General features: G+C 44.3%; 1 protein-coding gene across 3 annotated transcripts in view; it reads right to left on the reverse strand.

Moving 5' to 3' along the window:
• Positions 1-2500: 2500 nt before the first annotated feature.
• Positions 2501-20062, reverse strand: part of Ppox (protoporphyrinogen oxidase) — a 28402-nt gene continuing 10840 nt past the window's right edge. For all 3 annotated transcript variants that reach the window (XM_089549263.1, XM_089549265.1, XM_089549262.1), the window contains 5 exons: positions 18968-19028; positions 16831-16949; positions 14698-14811; positions 12630-12779; positions 2501-9295 (listed from right to left, as the gene is read on the reverse strand). In XM_089549263.1, coding sequence (XP_089405389.1) covers positions 9113-9295; positions 12630-12779; positions 14698-14811; positions 16831-16949; positions 18968-19028 — 627 coding nt within the window. In that variant the 3' untranslated portion in view covers positions 2501-9112. The remainder of the gene's footprint in view (positions 9296-12629; positions 12780-14697; positions 14812-16830; positions 16950-18967; positions 19029-20062) is intronic.

Here is a 20062-nt window from a genome sequence, read left to right on the forward strand (position 1 = left end):
ACCGGCCGTGCTGCCAGTGTTATGGACCTTCGGAACATAAATACTTGAGTGCAGTGGGGTCGTGCGGGGACCCTGGGGCGTGCCCCGAATTCCTGTGTAAATAAAGTTCTCTCTCTCTCTTCCCAGGTGCTGCGTTTTCCTTGCTGTTACGTTCTTGATGCCCGGTCCCACTACAGCTTCCATAGATTCCTGTGCAATACAAACTCGGCTTTTACATCGAAAATGTGGCAGCGTTCGTGCACACACACATCGTGGATGCCACCCCGCTCCTACCAGTGAAACGATCGAGCGCCAGAAGACATTTAAAATAATGACTCGGCTTGGCCTGGCTTGACTGTGCAAGTACCAACGACGGCGACCATTACACTGCACGCACGCTTGGCGTGTGCGTGCGGAACGGCTACAGCATGCTTATCCATAGCGGGACCCTGTAACGCTCGTCAAAGCTCGCGACCAGCTCCGTTGTGTTCGCCGATGAATCAAGCGCTCACAGGCGGCGTAAATTTTGTCGCGGCTGTTGATGGGGTTCTACCTTCCTCCATAAGTTCCATAGATGCAGTAAGGCAAGCTGATGCCATCGAAAGCATGAAAACGAAACTATGCTGCCAGAAACAGCTAGCGAGAGGGCAGCGCTGTAGAGGTGCCGTCGTTGTCTCTCCGTGGCTTTTGTTTCTCTTGCACGCTTTTTCTAGTTCTCTATGGCTTACGAAAGAGTTTCTTTACGGCGTGAGCTGCTATAGTGAGCCCACTTCGAGCCGACGCGTGGATGAAGCCCGTCCAATGTCTCCGATAACAGCGGCCAGGAGAGAAAGATGAGATAACGAATGTACGAGCCGGCAATAGGGAGAACAAAACGAAGAAGTAGGGCGAGTAAATGGAGGGACCGAGAAGGGAGAGAGTTACTCTTACATTTGCTCAAAACTAATTTTCAATGTGCATTGACATTGCACAGCACATGGGCGTCTTGCATTCCGCCTCCACTGAAACGCGGCCACCATGGCCGGTATTTGAGCCCGCGGCCTCGGGCTTAGAAGCCCAGTGCTCGACGGCGTGGGGAAATGGTTTTGAGGAAAGGCGCAGTAACAGCTCACTTCTCAGTGGACACTCAACCGCGCCACGAGGGGAAGGATAAAGGAAGCGAAAGAAGGAAAAGATAGTGTTATCTCAACAGCGTGTGGTTCGCTTTCGGTCACTTAGGAGCGCTACGCAGCTAAGCCTAACCGCAGCAAAGCGTAACTGATGCCGAATTTTTTCGGAAGATTTATACATGAATAAATAAGTGTTCATTCCTTTTACGCCCATGAAGAGGTTATGTCTAGAGGTGTGCCTAAAAAACCTTGAAATAAAAAACGTTTTTAAACCCCCAAAACTTAGACAGAGGAAGTGTATACCGAAAAGGGAGACAGTACTGCGCCATTTCCTTTCCTCAAACACAACAAAAATTTTTCGCAGTATCATCTCACTATAGGCACTGCAAAAGTTGGTTAAATGAGCTGTTCAGGAGTCTGCTAAGCATCTGGAACCATCCACATGCTGGCAAGCTCTCTGTAGCAGTGAACTACTGACCTCAGTCACATGTCCTCTACTCTAAATCACACCATCTGCATAATGCAAAAGAAACTGGACACAGGCTCGCAGGGAGAACGGAGAACGCATGCAAAAACTTGTACACGTGCTCTCCACCTCAGCAAAAACTTGTACACACCCCCTTAGACCTCAGCGCAAGCAATCATTCCCCTACCAAGAAGTGACCAGTCAGATTGATGTAATGCTTTGCGTAGGTTGTAATCTGTGCAATATGTCACCATCTTTTCCTGAAAAAGCTTTGCAGCATCTTTTTTTTAGTGCAAAAATATGATTTTTTGCTTATTTCTGAGTTACCACTTAAGTGTACGTAATGGAACTATGTGTTCTTGTTTTGTTTTGTGTTTTCCTAAAAAAAAAGCAGGAAAGAAAGGCTTTTTTTTTCTGAACTTGCACAATTTCTTGTGGAATAATTTTTAGGCTGCAGCTTGGTTCCTCGAAGTGGGAAGTAATTACCGCCATATTTTCCACCAAGCTAGACGAGGCAGGCAGGAAACCAATAACACATACGCCTGTAGCCGGGGCCGGATGTACCTTTATTTGCAGAACATATAAATCTGGCTCACTCCAAGCGTGCTCTAATGCAAACGAGGAGACATCTACCGAGCTCTGCTCAGCAAAGTGGCAGCTTTTTGTGAGTGTGAGATGAAGCTTCATGCTCCGGTTTATACGCCCTAGCAGTGTTTATTCTCAGACAGCTTCCACCCGGCCAAAACCCATGGTGACCAATATTTGCTCATTTAGCTTCAGTTCTGATTGCAAAGGACAGAGAAAGCAGGGAAGTACACACAAATTAACGCTCGTGCTTGGCAAAATTCAAGGCAAGCATGCTTGAAAAATGGCGCATTTCAGTAGTACAGAGAATGAAGTATTAGGAGTATACAAGTTGCGTGTTTCAGCAAACATGAACAGAGTACACGCTAAAAAAAGGCACTTTATTCAGCTTTGCGGCATGAGCTTCTTTGGAAATTTCCACAACAGGAGAATATCACAAACAATCCTTGTTTCAACATTTACTTCATTTCTTGCCACTTAAAAGGACAAAAGAAAGTGATATCACACAGTTTGAATACAATTTTATGCTAAGCATGCAGTACTAAACAAGAAGCTACTGGCAAGACCACTGCGCACGGATTCGTGTTAAAATGCGAAAGGCGTATATGGATGCGGCATTCGAGCACTCTGGCTGTCATGTCGTGAGCATAGAAAAATTACCTTTTCCTGTTGATGACGACAGCGAACAAACTAGCGTTCAATCTCAGTTGATGAGATGTACAAAACTTTGAGCCATGGCCTCCTATAACAGACATGAAGGCAGGTTTTGCTAAATGAACCCTGCTGCGTCGGCCAATATTGAAGGCCATATGTATGAGCATTATTAACGCCGCCATAGCAACGGAGCGCATTGTGTAGCTGAACCCTCCTTCTGGCGCAGACCGATCGGGTTCGCATGCTGTGTGGCATTGGAGAGGGTGAGCCATTTTTGAAACAATCGCCAAAAAATAACAAACTTCGCACCAACTTTTCAGAAACTTGACAACGGTTTCCATTCGTTTCGAATAATTTTGAACTTGCATTATTTAATTTGCTCAGTGAATCGAACAGAAGGGCATTTTTTTTGGCCATTCAAAAATTTAGAATATCCACGCACTCCCATCTATAATCCTTCTACAGACACGCACAGACATTCTGAAAGCTGTTTCAAAGCATTTGGCGCGTCCAGACCAGCCGCACCCATTTACAGACGCGTCATAGAGAAAGAAATTTCGTAATGAGCAGACACTGGGCGAAAACTGACCCCAGGAAATGCGTCACAGGTTGTTTATCCGTCCTCTGTTTAGTGGTGCCACCAGCATATGCACCCGCACTTGGGCGACGTATGAACGCGCACGCAGTCTCTGAGAGGTGTCTCAAAGCGTTTTGGCATGCCTTACCACCGCGCGTCTGACCCAATGACAACGAAGGTTGCTCTCGGAGTAAGGCACCTACTGCGTGAGGGGCGGTCACCAACCATCGGAATGAGTACGCCTGCCCTTACTCTCACCCGCAAACAAATAGGGAGACTCCAGTGCGCAGGCTCTGAAAGTTTACTCAAGGGGCATTACTGTTCTGCACAAGCGCACCAGAACTGACAGGGTCACCCTGCTCTAAAACTGTTATTCCTGGGCCCTAACACTACAGTACTTTTATCCTTTTCTCTTTCACTCCCACCTTCCTCCCTTTCTTCCTGGCACAGATGAGGACCAAAGTGAGACAGTTACGGGGCCTCTCATTTCCTCAAAATTAATTTCAGGTCACCTGCCACACATACAGCTCTCGTTGCAAAATGCCGGGCTGTTCGGCATTAAAACTGGACCTGGTGGTGGGGTGTGTCGCCCTAATCGGTTGCGAGCTACTGTGAGCAGCAATTTTTTAAAATTATTCCTAACCTAAAGGGTGCATGCAGAGCTTTCAAATTTGACTCAAATACCGACAAAGACCACCTCTACCGATCTGTTGCACTAAAGTATGCCCATCGAAATCATTTCAAAGTCCCTTTATTGGCACAGCTTCAATGCATGTAAGACAGCATCCGAGAGAGATTACACTGTTTTCATGACGTGCATCCCTACACAGAAGCCATTTCTGCTAAAATTAGTTCCACTGTCTTTATGGGAACAACTCGTAAATACACATTCTATTACAAATTGTGCCTCATGGTAGACTTTCCGTCAACATAAAGAACTAAAGAAAAAGAAATCTGCCACTTCTAGCAAAGCAACAACGTCAAACCTAATGCCCCCCTCTTGCTTCTTTCTTATTAGGAACAACGAAATAACAGGCAGGCTTGTATAAACACATTTCCAATGACAGCAGTGCACCCCTATATGTGAATAACTAGACGAAGCTGCTTTTTAGAACAACAAATGCAGGCTTTGCCTTCTGGAAAAAGATTAATAAGAACAGTCCAGACGAAATTTATAATTCAAAAGCTAAGACAACATGGACCCCTAATACGTCAATAGAGTTTCAACGCCTTTCATTATGCCGGTTTCAAACTCAAAACATGTGTTTAGTTAGAGTGTGTCAATATTAAAATTTTCTAATACAAATCGAATATAAATACGAAAAAAAAAATGGCTCCGAATATTGAATCAAATATCAATTCACTGCGAAAAAAATTTTTCAGAAAGTGACATACAGGCAAATGCTTTGGCACTTATGTTATATTTTTCAGAATGGTGCATGTTTTTTTGCAACTGAAATAAACAAAACCAGACTGAATTAGCAACATATATATTTAAAAAAAAACATAACATGCATAGGAATGTATACTACTTGATCAGACAGCATAACAGTATCCAACTTGTAATGTGATCATCTAAAATGAAATCCACAAGATGACACACGACTGGCAGCTAAAAATAACATGATGGCTAGTAAAGCCTCATTAATTCGGAGTCCAAGGGACCAGAACAAATGCTTGAACTACCTTATTTATAAATTGCTCCGTGCCCCCAAAAAGAAAAAATAATAGCAAGAATGCGATGAAGCCTTATGAGGAAGCTCCATCGCACAAACACCGAAAATTCTATGTCAAGCACGCAGTTTCGGCGTGCTGGAAGAGCTGTGCGAATGTAAGAGAGGAGAAAGCACAGCGGTGTCGGAACAGTGAGACTGTTTCTCAATAGAAAAAATAATCAGACGCCAGTCGGCGTCTGAAACCGGTACGGATCTGGGTTCAGACGATGAACGAATGCATGGCCCGACAGCTGCCGTTGCCGTGGGCTAGCGGCGAAGCTTAGAAACTACTACGTGGCCAGGCTATTTTTTTTTTTGCTTGGCGACAGGGGTCCTCTGATCATTGTCATGTCTGCCGTTATGCCCGCTTCGCGGGTCACAATGCACCATGGAATAGGCGAGTTTTTACGCGATCGCTTGCCCTGTTGTGACACCTCGACTCGCTCCTTCGAGAGCCTCATGCAAAGTTCCGCGGGTGGGCTTCCCCGCATATCATAGGTGACCAAAACAAGATGGCGGAGGTGACGTTCGGAGAGTATGAAGACGACAGAACGAATGCCATGGGTTTAGGAATTAAGTATGGAACACATTATGGAAGGATCAAAGAAAAAACAGTGCATTCTCTCACTGTGATTGTTCGAAATGGGCTGTTGGCCATTTTGTTATCACATGTCATATGTGAAAAAGCCCACTTGTGGAATTTCACTCGAGGCCAAGCCTAGCAGCAGCCGAATGCAATTGGTCCACACCAGAGAAGGAAGAGAAGAGGACGAATTTGTATTGTTTTTCTGATACTTCAAACTTTATTTTTATGCGAAGCATACTAAAATAGCCCAACCCAGCTCCTCGAGCGCGGCGGTGTCGTTACCATTGACCTTTCGTGACCTCCATGTCATACCACGTGATGCGTGACGTCACAGCAGATGAAAAACGGGGGCCCAACTCGCGCCGTCGCGCGAGGCGTCGTGACCAAGGATGACCACGTGGTGCGTGACGTCACAGCAGATGAGAAACGGGGGCCCAGCTCGCGCCGTCGCGACCAAGGAGCACCACGTGATGCGTGACGTAACGACATAGGAGAAACGGGGCCCCAGCTCGCGCCGTCGCGCGAGGCGTCGCGACCAATGTGTTTCCTGCTTCTGCCGCTAGGTGCGCTGTAGTGAACACGTGATGCTGGAGCGGCGGTATACAAGGGGGTGCGCCTGCCTCTGCTAGGCGTACACGGGATAGAGATGCCTCCTGGAGACAGGGCTGCTCGTTGGAATGAGAAGCAAAAGTTGCGGCGTGCTACAGAGACTGATGAAGAGCGTGAAGAACGTCTAGCCAAGCGGCGTGCTCGATATGCAACTCGGCGACAATATGCTTCGCATCTGACTAGGCTTAACCTAAGCTAAGCCTCAGCCATTTTTTTCCTGGAACTTTGCCATGGCCGAATTTATGAAAATCGGCGTGGTTATGAAAATCGCTAGCGAATATTCGAAAATTTTTTATTCTCGATTATCAATTTCTCGAATACAAATATGAAGCGAATATCAAACATACTATTCAATTCGTATTTGAAACTTAGAATATTCACACACCCAGTTTAGAGTCTTCTCATTGGAGGTGAAGACTAAAGTTCTCCTACATGGGCAATTAAGTTTCTTTAAACAAGTTTAGAGACACCCAGTGATACGAAATGCCATGGGTATAGTTTCACTGCAATAGAACACGAACGGTAACAAAAATTTTTTAAACATTGTCTTTCATCCATATCTGGAAGAGGTACTGTCATGTTACACTACTCTACACATTCATTGGCATACCTGGAAGGTAGATAAAAGCCAGTCAGATCAGTGCAACACGACATTGTATGGATAGTGCCCCCAACAAGTGATGCAAAAAGTAACACCACGGCCAGCTGTCATTGTATATCTTATTGCTTCTAGTAGTAGCTCTGCCCCTTCCCCACTCTACGAGTTGCAGTGCGCTGAGCATTTTGTGCACACTTTTTTTTTTCTTTTTGAGCATAATATTTCATATACTACAAACAGTGGTGAAATTTGCCAGTATTCAGCTTTTCATGCAACAATGAAACATGCTTCTTTTCAGCCACGAGGTGCCTGCACACAATGCTCAAATATCGGGGCCTCTACGCGTTACAATATGGCCACACAGATGCATACACTACATGGCATTTTACGACCCCAGAGCATGTGGAAATGTTAAAACAGCACAAAAAAAAGAATAAAGATGAGCAGAAATTGGTTTCTACCAGATATCAGTGACAATTTCTCTATCCACAGGCACCAACACTAAACTCAAGCATAACATGTATTAAAAAAAACCTGGACAAGAACTATGGCTCCATGTATAGCCACTCAAGAGACGTCAAACAACATGGATGTGAAAGCTTAGCTATCCACGAACAAACATGTGCACGTCCTTACGTATAATATGGCATGACTGCTTGGTTTATGAACTTCCGATGCCACCTAGACTTCCACTTCAAAGGTGTTCAGTGACAGTTTACACGTACGTTTAACCCTTTGCAGTCATTACTCACATATGACTCAATAAGAATCAATGAATGCCAACTCAGGTCATCAGGACGCTGCTAATGACAAAGCAGAGATGAAGTTTCACTAAAAGCCATGCAGTAAACACCCGACACTCAGAAAACTTTGAGTTTGCCAAAGCCAAATCAAATTAACACTGGAGGACCAACTGATGCAGGGGTGAGCCAGAAATAAATGTCTCAAAGAGTGTTTGTATACAGTGGTGGACTTTTTGCGATGTCTGAAACTAGTAAAACATTTGCTGAACATGACGATCACAAGCTGTGTGAAACTTAATGACTGCAAAAGGTTAACCCATGTGACAAATACCAGGGTAGGACAGAAAAAAGGAGCACTTCGTAATCTGAAAGGAAGGACTTCAAGTAAAAGGAGTTCCTTTAGTCAAGGGACACACAAACCTCTACAGCAGCGCCTTCTTTGGCAGGGACAACAAAACAAAAAGCTCTTATCACCAGTAAATATGGCTGCTGTTATCACAATAAGCTGATCAATCAGTAACAAATTTTTGGCCTGCCTTGTTCCTTCCGTATACATGTCCAAACTTTCAAACTACCATGTTCAGAATGCATATTGTCCCAGCTGACCCGCAAAACGTTGGCAGTTTGCCTTCACGGTACAAATGGCCAGCTTCTGTACTCTTATGCTCTTCCATAGTTGCTGCTATCCTTAGCACTACATAGCACTGTTCTTAGCATTGCAGCACAAAACAGTACCAGGCCCTACTTGGGACTAGTTCCGGGTGAACTATGTTCCGGGTGAATTATGTTCCGGGTGAACCTAGCACAAGAGTTCCACCTGTGTTAGAGTGACTCAATGAACAATCTGAACAATCTCAATGAACAATCCATTGCAGTTCCCATCTTACACTGACTGCTGCAATGCTAATGAAAATGGGCATAAATGCTGGTCCTATCTGAACTCCATGATCATTATCACTCAAAATTTATGCAGAGGTCACGTTTGCTTGCAAGTTTTGTGTAACACTAATTTCACTAATGCTCATTACATGTTTTTTCCCCCATAAATACAACAAGCTGCCATCTGTGGCTGCATTGAGCAAAAAATGCAAAAAACTTTTCAGCTCTGTGTGGAAAGCGACACATGTTGCTCAGAAAGCAGAATGTCTGCTACTTCTTTTCATCTTGTCTTTCAGCAGGTGTTTCACCCTCTTGATGGTGTTGCAGCTCCCTTCTAAGCCATATGGCACATTTCTTGTTGACGACTTGTTTCAGCCGAAGCAGGCAAGGACACAGTCATCAAGCTTCATACTGGTCAAATTCCAGTATCAAACACCACCTAAGTCAGAAACCTGAGCACAAATTGTTCAGCACTTTCTACAGCAAAAGCATTTGTGCCAGTACCCATTCATGGCGCAGCAGTTGTTGCTCCAGCTGCCTCCCAACCAACGATGAAAAGGCAGCTCAACCTGTTTCAGTGAGTACACAAGAAAGCACTACAATACTAGTCACCTATGCCTGTAGTGTTTCTAAGTATCCCTGAACAGCTTGCTTTGCATGGTAGATGCACTCGTTGGCTCCCGGGCCTCGATATGATGCACCAAGCAGGGTTAGGGGCAGTTTACTGCTGGTGATAGTCTCACACATATTTGACACACGCTCGAGATGGCCAACCAGGTACTGTGGAATGCATTCCTGCAATAATGAAAGGGAAAATAATGAAGCTTTCTCTATTTTCTTCTATGAAAACAGTTTTGGTACATCTAAGGATGTGAAATTTGCATGGCACAGAGCTAGCACAAAAAGAAAAATAAAGTTGCAAACCTAACTCAGCAACATGGCCAGTAGCCCATGCTGGTACAGTGAAACCTCATTAAAGTGTACCATACGGGACCAAGGAAATATTAAGCTGAAAACGGCAGAACTTTTGACTGAAAACATCTCAAAAATATATCCCTTGACCTGAAAAAGGGTGATACCTTAGATGTTCCCATGAAGGAAGGCACAAATGGAAGCCTTTACTCTCGTGAGACCACAGAAATCTGTTACTGTACTTATTCGCATAATGATCGCACTCGCGTTATGTTCGCACCCCCAAATTTTGTTGGCAAAATTCATTTTTTTTTATTCCCTGCGTAATGATCGCGCCCCAATCTTGCCGCTGCAATTTGTCAACTATGTCGAGTCTAGTCGACAATGATCGTACTTGCCATCTGTCTGACAGACGGCATGTGCAGATGACCATCTTGCTCTGTCAGCATTACAGCGGCAGCCACCTGTTGGTTGAGCTGCGGTCACACGGGCAGGCTAAATGCGGTTATGCGTAATCGTGGATACCAAACTTAACTGCGGTTATCTCGAATCACGGTTCGCCGTTGTCGCAAGGCTCGCCACCATTCTGGATTGCGGTGCAACGAACTAATCCGGCTAAACTTTCTTGTTCGCATTATTAATAAGCTCTGGGACACAGGAACGCCAAAAATGAATCCTCTTTGAAGATTGCTGGCCTGTACAGAGTTGCTGGTAGGAGTAATAACTGCGATACAAGCTATAGTCAGATACAACTTAAGTCTGCAGTGAAGCTCCACCCACTTTCAGCCTCTGCGCACAGAATTCCTCCACAACAAAAAAGTAGTCCACTGCTTAAACATTTTTTGTTAAGTAAACAAAAAGTTTTATCGCAAGAAAACAATTATGATCTCTAGAACTTTGATACATGGATTGTTTGATACAGTCAAACATTAAAAAGCTGATTTCATTTACAGTTGCGACTGGCCAGCAGAGTAATACAAGATGCCACGGACCGCGGCCCAGTGTTAGCAACTGCTATTTTTTTAAGTTGTATCCTACTATAGTTTTACTTTCGCAGCCGCGTAGCAGCTGCCGCCATTGCAGCGCGGGTGACCTGATCTGCTTGCACGCCAACTCCACTGCTAAGGAGACGCTGAAATCGATCATATATATTTCTTTTAATATGAAACAATTAGGTTGTCAGTAAGGCAGCGCCATAAGTAGAACATTCATTATAGCGTTGGTCAATTCAAAGGCGCCGTCCATTGTGGCTTCGATACGAAACAAGTTAGGCTTAGTGATGACTAGGGAGTACAAAGTGCCGTCGTCCGTCGCGCTCGCGGGCGGCACCATTGCGGTAAGCGCGGGGAATCCAGTCCTCTGAGCGTTGCGAACGTGTCACCTGAGTACATCAACGATGCGGCAGGGACCGGGCATTTTTCAGCATAACGGCGGTAAAATGCGTAGCTTGAGCGCCGCGGGACGTTGCTGTTGTACTCTGTTGCTGCACCATCGGATGAGATTGAAGGCTGCATAAAAGTGCCGTCGCGCAGCACCATACACACTGCCTATTTTGATGCGTTGCTCTTGGAACGTGATTTAGTGCGAAGAAAGTACGTTCTTGAGGCGGGCCAGCTCGTGTACTTTTGGCACTCTACCTTCTCGGTTAACGACGTAAGCCCAGACCGCCGAGCTCGGTTCGCGATAACTGTGTTTAGTGATGTAACTGCGGATAGGACGCCCGTGTGACAAGGGTTGTCTGCCTGCGACATGTTTGCGTTCCCGGTGCTCAAAAATTTTTTTGAGCACCGTCTCAACTGCACTGTCTACGTTTCTCTAAATATTAAAAAGTTCACAGCTTTCAAGGTGCCTTCCTGCTGCCTGCAACACTTTTGAAAACAGCCCTTGGCAACTGCGGCAATGTGGCAACCATGCAGTGCACAACAAATACGGAAAAGCTAATTCTGGGTGCATTGCACTGGAACGTGACGCTATATGCATTCACTAAGTCTGCTATTATGAAGCTTATTATGAGTGTATTTGCATTCATCTCAAAATGCTGGACGATTATGAATACTGGAAAGAATAGTAATAGTACATCCATTTCACAGCCAAGTTGTCTAAGGCTCTGGCTTCTAGTCTAACAGATACAGGTTTGAAGCTCGCTGGTGCATAGTACAGTTCCTTTAGCATAACAACAACTAGCTGCAGATGTTATACAATCACACCAAAGTAGGCAATAGACACAGACACAAGAAGAAAACGCACAATTCTGTGTGGTTCAAAGGGACAACGTGATTACTGTTAGCAGAAGAAAGTGAACAGAGTAAATTAAAGCACCGATGGAAAAAAACTAAGCCATGAAGCCATTCATGGTGATGTAAGTATTGAGTAATACCAAAAACTGATAATTGCAAAATACAAGAGTGCAGTATTATTTGTAATGGGTCAAAAACCAAAACTGAGTCTTATATTCATTATGTCCATGAAAACCAAACAATTGCTAATATTGAACAGATAAAGTCAACCGCAACAAAAGTTCACTTTGGCTAGGATACCTCTTAGGTAATTTGCTTGGTACATCATGAAAGTAATTGTGACAACAGTTCCATGCTTGTTAGGAAACTACTACTGTTGTTACAATAATTTAAAAGCTCTGTAGCAGATGACACATTCACTTGGTGGCATCGCACAGCTAGGCAGATTATTGAACATGACGTAGGTACAGAAAACTGATAATCTCAAGCCAAGTGATTGGCAGTGAACACATTGCGGGCAACATAGAACGAAACACTGGAAGCTAAGATGCAGCTTGACAGTCCCAGGTTTGGTACTGTGGTAAAATTTTTAAAAATTTCAGGTGCGATTACCGTGCCAAAATACTCTGTAGCCGTTGGGGGCACGAACACTCACGCTGCAGACAAATGCACATGCCACACGCATTTCGAGGTTCAGTTTTAAGGTTCGGCACTCACTCCTATTACAAATTCCATGTCTTGCTTTGAGGAGCTGCTCTTAAAACAGAACTAGAAAAAAGTTTTTACGGGGCAAAAATTTTCATTGTAGTTGACCTTCATTCACTCTTTCGGAAGCTATATAAAAAAGCCAGGCCTAAAAGCATGCGCCACTGCACAATTACGCTACCTGTGCCATTTGCACAAAAGCTCATGCCTTTGTGAGTGAGCTCCATGCTTATTATGCAGTACTCCCTTGCAATAACAGAGTACTCTGTACGTACCTTGAGTATATTGACATGGTGCCTAACGGGCGGCTCCTCAATTTGGAGGTACTTCCGAGCAGCCTCCTTGGCAGCTTCCAAAATGGCATCCGGATCAGCGCTGTCAACCTCTCCGAAAGTTTGTTTGAACCAGCGGCCTCCCATCATGACCTGAAAAGCCCGGTTGAAAGAAAGCGCCATGTTTATGAATGTTAGTTGTTGCTCAAAACTTTGATTTTGTCCCTTAGCTTTGGAAGACTTTGACAAAACATGAGGGAACATCAAGTGCTTGACCAAAATTAAAAATTAAAACTACTGCCTGAAAATAAAAACAGTACAGCTAGCCTACCTCTGCAACAAAGACGGTTTAGCTGATTTGATACCACAAAGGTGCCTGTCTCCATGACCCACTCTACAAATTTTTCTTACAGCCATTAACTTGCAGGTCCCTTCCCAACAAGCCCATGTAGAGCATAGAACAGTGGCTGCTGGTTATAGGGTGTTGTTGATTTGCCAGGCGAAGAGGTGCTACATACATATGCAATTTCATGCTGCTGCCACATGGAAACATCCGCTGTTGGGAATAGAACTGCTGACTAAGTTGGCATTGCTGTCGAATGTATGTTGTCAGAAACTGCAGTGATCTAATCCACACAGCACACTGTCCTCAACATCAAGCAGAATATTCAAAATTAGCTTCCATAACAGCTGCTGAGATGCTGCTAGATTTGCTGGTACAATAAAACCTTATTAATTTGACCCCATTAATTCGGTAAAGCAGATAATTTGGAGCATCAGCAAGGCCCCTGACAATACACATGTAATTCTATATCGCGGGATGCCTGTTAGCCAGGATGCCGCTCGGCTTGCACTGGCTAATTCTGACCGGCTCCCAAAGTGGGGCCGTGTGAAGGTATGACTCACACAGCAAGCAACTGCCCAAGTGTCCCTGCTCAAGCCTGAACTGCGCTGTGTATTGTTGCTGACGAACCTCTGATGTTCTAGGTTGTGCTAGGCGAGGAAATAACCCAGCGGCGCAGTTTTTTTTCTGAGCTCCGAGGCCAACCTGTGGCAATGGTGCTTTTTTTTGTTCCCCCGCATCAGTCAGCCAGCCAAGACCAGTTGCGTGCCATTTCGGATGCCATCTGTCACATCTCTGGCCTTTCTTCTGCATTCTGAAAAGTGGCTCATTGTTCCAGTGCCATTGCATGTTTCTCTCGCTTTCGTCTGCGTGATTCCTCCATTTCTCTAGTGCGTCAAAACTGTGCGCTCATCAGGTGCGGTTTGCGGCTTGCATAGTGAAGCCTCCCCACATGCGATGATGCCACTCAAGAGGAGACACCCCCAAAACTACCTCGTCGCACTGTGAAAGAGGCCACAGAGGCCCTTACAGGTTTGCAGTAATTCTGCTTTGGCATTACTGATAGTAAGCACGAAATAAATCATCTGATGGAACTTCCAAAATTGTCATTGCTGCGCAATTTTCATGTCAAAAGCAGACAATCATAGCCTAGCTTTCCATTAAATAAATTTAGGACAATGTGAATGTGTTGGGAACATTTGGGTACATAATTCAACCTTAGGATAATTCTGACGTTTTTTTCCAGTCCCTCGAAGTCCAAATTAATGAGGTATTGAGGTTTTACCGTACTACTAAGTACGTAAAAGGAATTCAATTAGCCCACAGGATTCTCATGCAAGAAACCTTAAACAATGATAAATATTCCTGCCACCTGTTGTGAATATATTTAACCAAATTACAAAGAATAGAAGATTGATGCCCTGTACATAGTAATGACTCAAAAGCATCTTCAGCTGGCAGTTTTACATTCTTGGTACCTTACTGCCTGTAGCCTTGCTCAGCGATATAGTAGCTTCTACAGTGAATAATGCTTAATTATTGTTAAGTTTTAATGCTATTATCTATGCGTTAGGTAATACGACTGTCAACAAGTCAAGTTATAAATTGTAATTAGCAGCTGCAACAGCACTTTGCAATTTGCAGCGTCTGCATGTAGAATACATGACCACTGCGCTAGCACCACAGAAATGCAGGACATGCACAGCTGGTTTAAACATAAAGGCTCACCGTGATGCGCGTCTTTGTGTCATACTGTCCATCGTGTTCAGGAAAGCAGCAGGAGTCAAAGTTCACGTTCAGCAAGTGTGGCACCTCAGAGGAGGGCACCATGAAGCCTGACAACTGAAAGCAGAAAAGAGTGCATGATTTCACTGTGAACACAGGACAACCACTCTACTGTGCATCGCTTTATCTCCTCAGCTCCAATTTAGAGCTATACAATGCTCTTAAGACAACTCTCATAGACCAGCCATGAGTTTATGAGACACACTTTCCTGGGTATTCTAGACATCCAAATTTCCTGGAATAATTCCAGCTCATACCAGCTTGCTATAAGTATAGAGAAGGAAATCTGCACATGGCCCATTTCCTCGCAAATGTCAGCTCGGCACCACATATTTGTATATTGCACCGACAGGAAAATAATAACAAAATACGGTAGACTCCCAATAGGAGAACTAGAAGGGATCAAAAAATTTGTTTGTCTTATCAGAAGTTCATAACAGAGGTGCCCCTAAAATGATATGTGAGCATGCCAGGGGTGTCCATATACATGTTACATGAAATCAATTTACAAAGCCTTTCAGAGGGAGGACAATTGCAAACAGGGCATTTTTGCACTGCACATAAAGTGAGCTGAAGGCCAAGAGCATGAAACAAGCTCACATTATCCTACCTGAAAATGGCACTGGTCCAGTTTTCTTTTTTTTTCACCATTTCTTTTTTTTTCTCAGTGTTTTCCACAGTGGCTGCTATTTGAGTGCCTTTTCTGATTTTTCCTTTCCATCCTGCTCCGAACTTTTTTGAAGGTGCCCAGCAAGGTAGCCATGTATCTCGCTCTTATCACTCCCTCAGCAGCATAGCTGTAGCTGTCACTCCGCTGTCACTCCCTCTGTAGCATAGCTGTAGCTGTCACTCCGCTGTCACTCCCTCTGCAGCATAGCTGTAGCTGTCACTCCGCTGTCACTCCCTCTGCAGCATAGCAGCATAGCTGCAGCATAGGCAGGTACACCACATGCCTTTTTGTACGCCAAAGGCAATGTGTTCGGCACCGATATCTAACCATCTCTGCGCCGCAGTAACACGTATTATAACACCGCATCAGTTAAAAATGTGGCCCCGGAATTTTTAAGCCCCAAGTCGACGAGTGGGTGCACTTTGCGCATACACGCCTTTCAGTCTGTGGGTGGCAACAAGCGTCATGTGATACACGAATACATTTACTGCATTTACTGGGATGCTCAAGAGACATGATATGGCTAAAAACAAAGGCTCATAATGAAAGGCTTAAGCGATAGTTGGCGGCATCATCTCGAGCGGGTGAAGCTTGTCTGGTGTTCGGTTTCGTGTGTGGTATCACTGTTCGCACGCCGCCTGTGTGGTGCGGGTTGCTCGACTGTTGAAGGAATGTGCGAACAAGTCAGGGTTGCCCGACTGTTGCTCTTGCCTGACTTCATGTGGTTGCGGGTGGCTTGTATTCTCACAATGAGAATAACGTTACTGCTACTATCGCAACCAGCCAAGTAAACACTCAGAGGAATAATGCAACATCACACTTGGGACCCAAAGCAGACTTCAGGGCACGGAACTGAACATGCTAGCTGAACTGTACTCAGAAGAATGCAGCAACAGAAAATGAAATACAAAATCTATCTCCAATTGCAGACACCATCCTGGATGTTTCATTGCGCAATAGCGAAAGTATTTGCTGCTTTTTGTTTACTCTAAGAAATGCTTTATAGTGTTAAATTTGCATTTCTTCCTTTCTTTTGGCATAATGATCCTACTTAATTGATTTCCATAAACTAACACTAGACCCAAGTTATGAAAAACACTGCAGTAGAGACTATGAAATAATTTTGACCCCCTGGAGTTCTTTAACATGTGCTCAAACCTCAGTATATGACATCTTGCATTTCTCCCCCATCAAACCAAAAACTCAACTGCACACAGAATCGCAAAAAAATATCATACACCTAAAACTCCAGGATTACCAGAACCAAAGCACTGATAGCATCCATAGTGGCAGGAAATCCAATTAGTGCAACAAAAACCAGAACAGGATGATGTCTCTTATTTGCCTTGATGAGAGTCAAGATATCGGCTAAGATTCTTAACACTTCCCACGAAAAGTGGACTTGCCTCATGGGAGAGCACGTGGCCCTTGAATTCCAAGTTGACAACAGCCAGGTGAACAGAAGGTATGGACAGCAGTGATTGAGCAAGCTCTGGCCAGTCATGGATCAACAGCTGGGACAGCTCTGCACATTAAAAACTCCGATTTATGCTCCAGCTTAGTGGTTGTATAAAACTAACCCAAAAGGAACACTCAGGAAAAAAAGAAGCAGGCATGTGTCAATGGTGTACCGCATTCAAATCAGAATGAGACCACTATCATCCAAAACAGGGTTACTATAAGGTAGAAAAGACCAAAGATGAAATACAGGCGTCCCCACCTTCGAACGATTGCACAAGTGCCTCCACACCAATTTTTGGGCACAGATCCCAGAGGCTATGCTACACTGCAATTCGCTTCAAAATGAAAATTGAAAATTGGTTTTCAAGAAAGAAAATGGCACTGTATCTGTCTCACATATCTTGGTGAACACCTGAACTGCGCTGTAAGGGAAGGGATAAAGGAAAGAGTGAAAGAAGAAAGGAAGAAAGGGGTGCCGCAGTGGAGGTCTCCACAATTATTTCGACCACCTGGAGATCATTAACCTGCACTGACATCGCACAGCACATGGGCACCTTTTGCATTCCACCTTCATCGAAAAGCGGCCGCTCTGGTCGGGTTCAAACCAGGGAACTCAGGTTTAGTAGACGAATACCTTAACCACTGAGCCAATGCAGTGGGTTCCAAAATGGCAGCAACCTATCCTTTTCGGTAAGGACGTCATGAGTTTGAATCGATTGACGGGAAGATTCTTAAACCCAATTTTTCTCGGCGAAAGATGCGCCTTTTACTGCAAGACAAACGTTAACGTGCCAAGAAAAAGCCAGCGTATCAATTTTTACTAATAACAATAATTGAATGGAGCTGTACCCAGTGCCCTTTCAACGACTCGCATTAATGTACCACAGCCATCATAACCTTGTGCAGCAAAGGGAAACTAAAAACATAAAACATCAGCTGTGCTTGCCCTTCCACTACTTAGGCATTATATTACATGGAAGATTTGGATTCTACCACACAAAATACGAGCAGCAAACTACCTTTCAATGCCGTTTATTTTTAGGGGTGTGCGAATATCAAATTTTTCGAATACGAATCGAATACGAATACTTGGTTCCGAATATCGAATCGAATATCGAATAATCAAGGACAGACGCATTTAACCACTACAAAACATTTATTTGAGCACCCAAGAACATCACAGTTCAACTATCAGTGATGAAATGAGCACAAAAGATGTGCGTGGCTGCACAAAAAGTATCAAAGATACGAACATTCTTCTTAGAAGAGTGGAAATATCAGAGAAGATGACTAGTACACAGCATTGATCAAGGCTAGCTTGCCATAAGCAAAAAAGCGCGTTGCTAGGATGAACATAAAAGGTTGTCGTGAAGGAAAACCGGCTGCTCCACATGGTCAGGAAGAAGTAGTTCCCTTCTAGCTGAAACGACTTGTCCAGCCACAGAAAATGCTCTTTCAATTGGCACTGAACTGGCACATATAGCGAGGTATTTCGTGCACAGCTCTGACTATACCAGCTTCGCAGGTATAGCCACAAAAAAGCTCACCAGCGCAATCAGCTACTGCATGGCCCTACGTTACGCATTGCTATGGCTCTGGGCGCCGCAATGTTGTTATGTCTCTGTCGATAGGACTTGCGGACCGAAATGAACGCCGGTGCTCGCAATAGAATATTCGGCTAGATACGAATATTCGCGTCGTGCCGAATATTCGAAACAACACGAATACTTGGATTTCGAATCGAATACGAATACTAAAAATATAATATTCGAATTATATTCGAAAATTTCGAATATTCGCACACCCCTATTTATTTTACATCAGAAGTCACTTTTATTTTAACATAGTGGTACACTGTGCCAAGCTCTCTGTGGGTAAAGCAGTATTCGAGCCCTACAGGTTCGAAAATTAACTACAAGGACATGGCTTTTTATTTTTCCTGCAGATACGCAGAGATATATGTGCTCGATGAGAATATAAATCTCATTTCTGCCAGCCCAGAAAAACAATACTGGGCCACCTGGGCAAAGAAGAGGAAATACCAAAAATACCAAGAATGGTTAGACCATAAATGTTGCTTACTGCGTGCTGGAATGCAGCTGAAAATGTAGTCCACAGGCATGGCCAGCTCTGCAAAGGACACCTGGGTCAAAGGGACAAAACACGTGCACTGAAACACACAAGGCACAGCAGCCAAGCTTTATGTTACTGTGCTCATCAGCTTTACAAACTTTTCAGCAGGCACACTAATACTGAAACCTCTCAAATGTGGGCCTGCTTTTTGTTTGCATTATCACATTTTATAAACCCTCTGAAATTCAATTGTGACAGGATTATTTTGATGCCATTTGCTCCATTCCAGGATGAATTATATTTGATATTTGCTCCCCTGTTATGTTACACATTTGTTTCTTGACTGTAGTGGAACCTTGAAGATATGCTCCCACTTCATATGCTCAAAGTCGTGGACAATAAGAATACAACCTAGAATTAAGCCTGTTTCACATGCCAGCGAAAATGCTAGCGAATCCTGTCGCCGCGGCGGAAAAACCTGTTTTGAGTCGTCGCTGCGACGAGCGGCGAGGCTTCAACAAGTTGGAAATTTTCGCTGCGACGCGCCGCTCAATCGCTCAGTCGCTTGCATGTGAACCGGCCTTTACACTATTTTTCTTCCAGTTTATATGTTCCTGGATAACACGATTTCCAGGCTACAAAGTAAAAAAATTTCGATAACTTCTGGTCGTATAATGTGATCAGTGACCAACTGGACATGTTCAAACATACGAGTGGACCAAACCTGCATGCACATGACATGCACATGACATTTGCTGAAATGCAGCGGCAGTCACCCGCCACTGTGGCTTCTCTGCAGTACCCATGTGCAAAGGGGCGAAGCATACAAAAACAACAACATGAGCAGATGAAATCTGAGGATTTGCAGCACGAAGAGCAAGAACAGCAACTGTCAGCCACTGTGGCAGCTTTCCCTCACTGCATTAGTGCAAGGGAGCTTAGCATCCAATAATAATAAGGAAGTTATTTTCGCATCACTTCGACTGACCAGATGTGTTGGGAAGTTTCTTCCATGCCAAGGACAACGCAAAAGTGGACAGTGCGAGCACTAGAAAAAGAGCTGTTCAGACGTTGTGCCAACAAGTGCTAATCAACATTTTTAGA

This window comes from Amblyomma mixtum, chromosome 6 (genome assembly GCF_055824585.1).
Source record: "Amblyomma mixtum isolate Tamu chromosome 6, ASM5582458v1, whole genome shotgun sequence".
NCBI lineage: Eukaryota > Metazoa > Arthropoda > Arachnida > Ixodida > Ixodidae > Amblyomma > Amblyomma mixtum.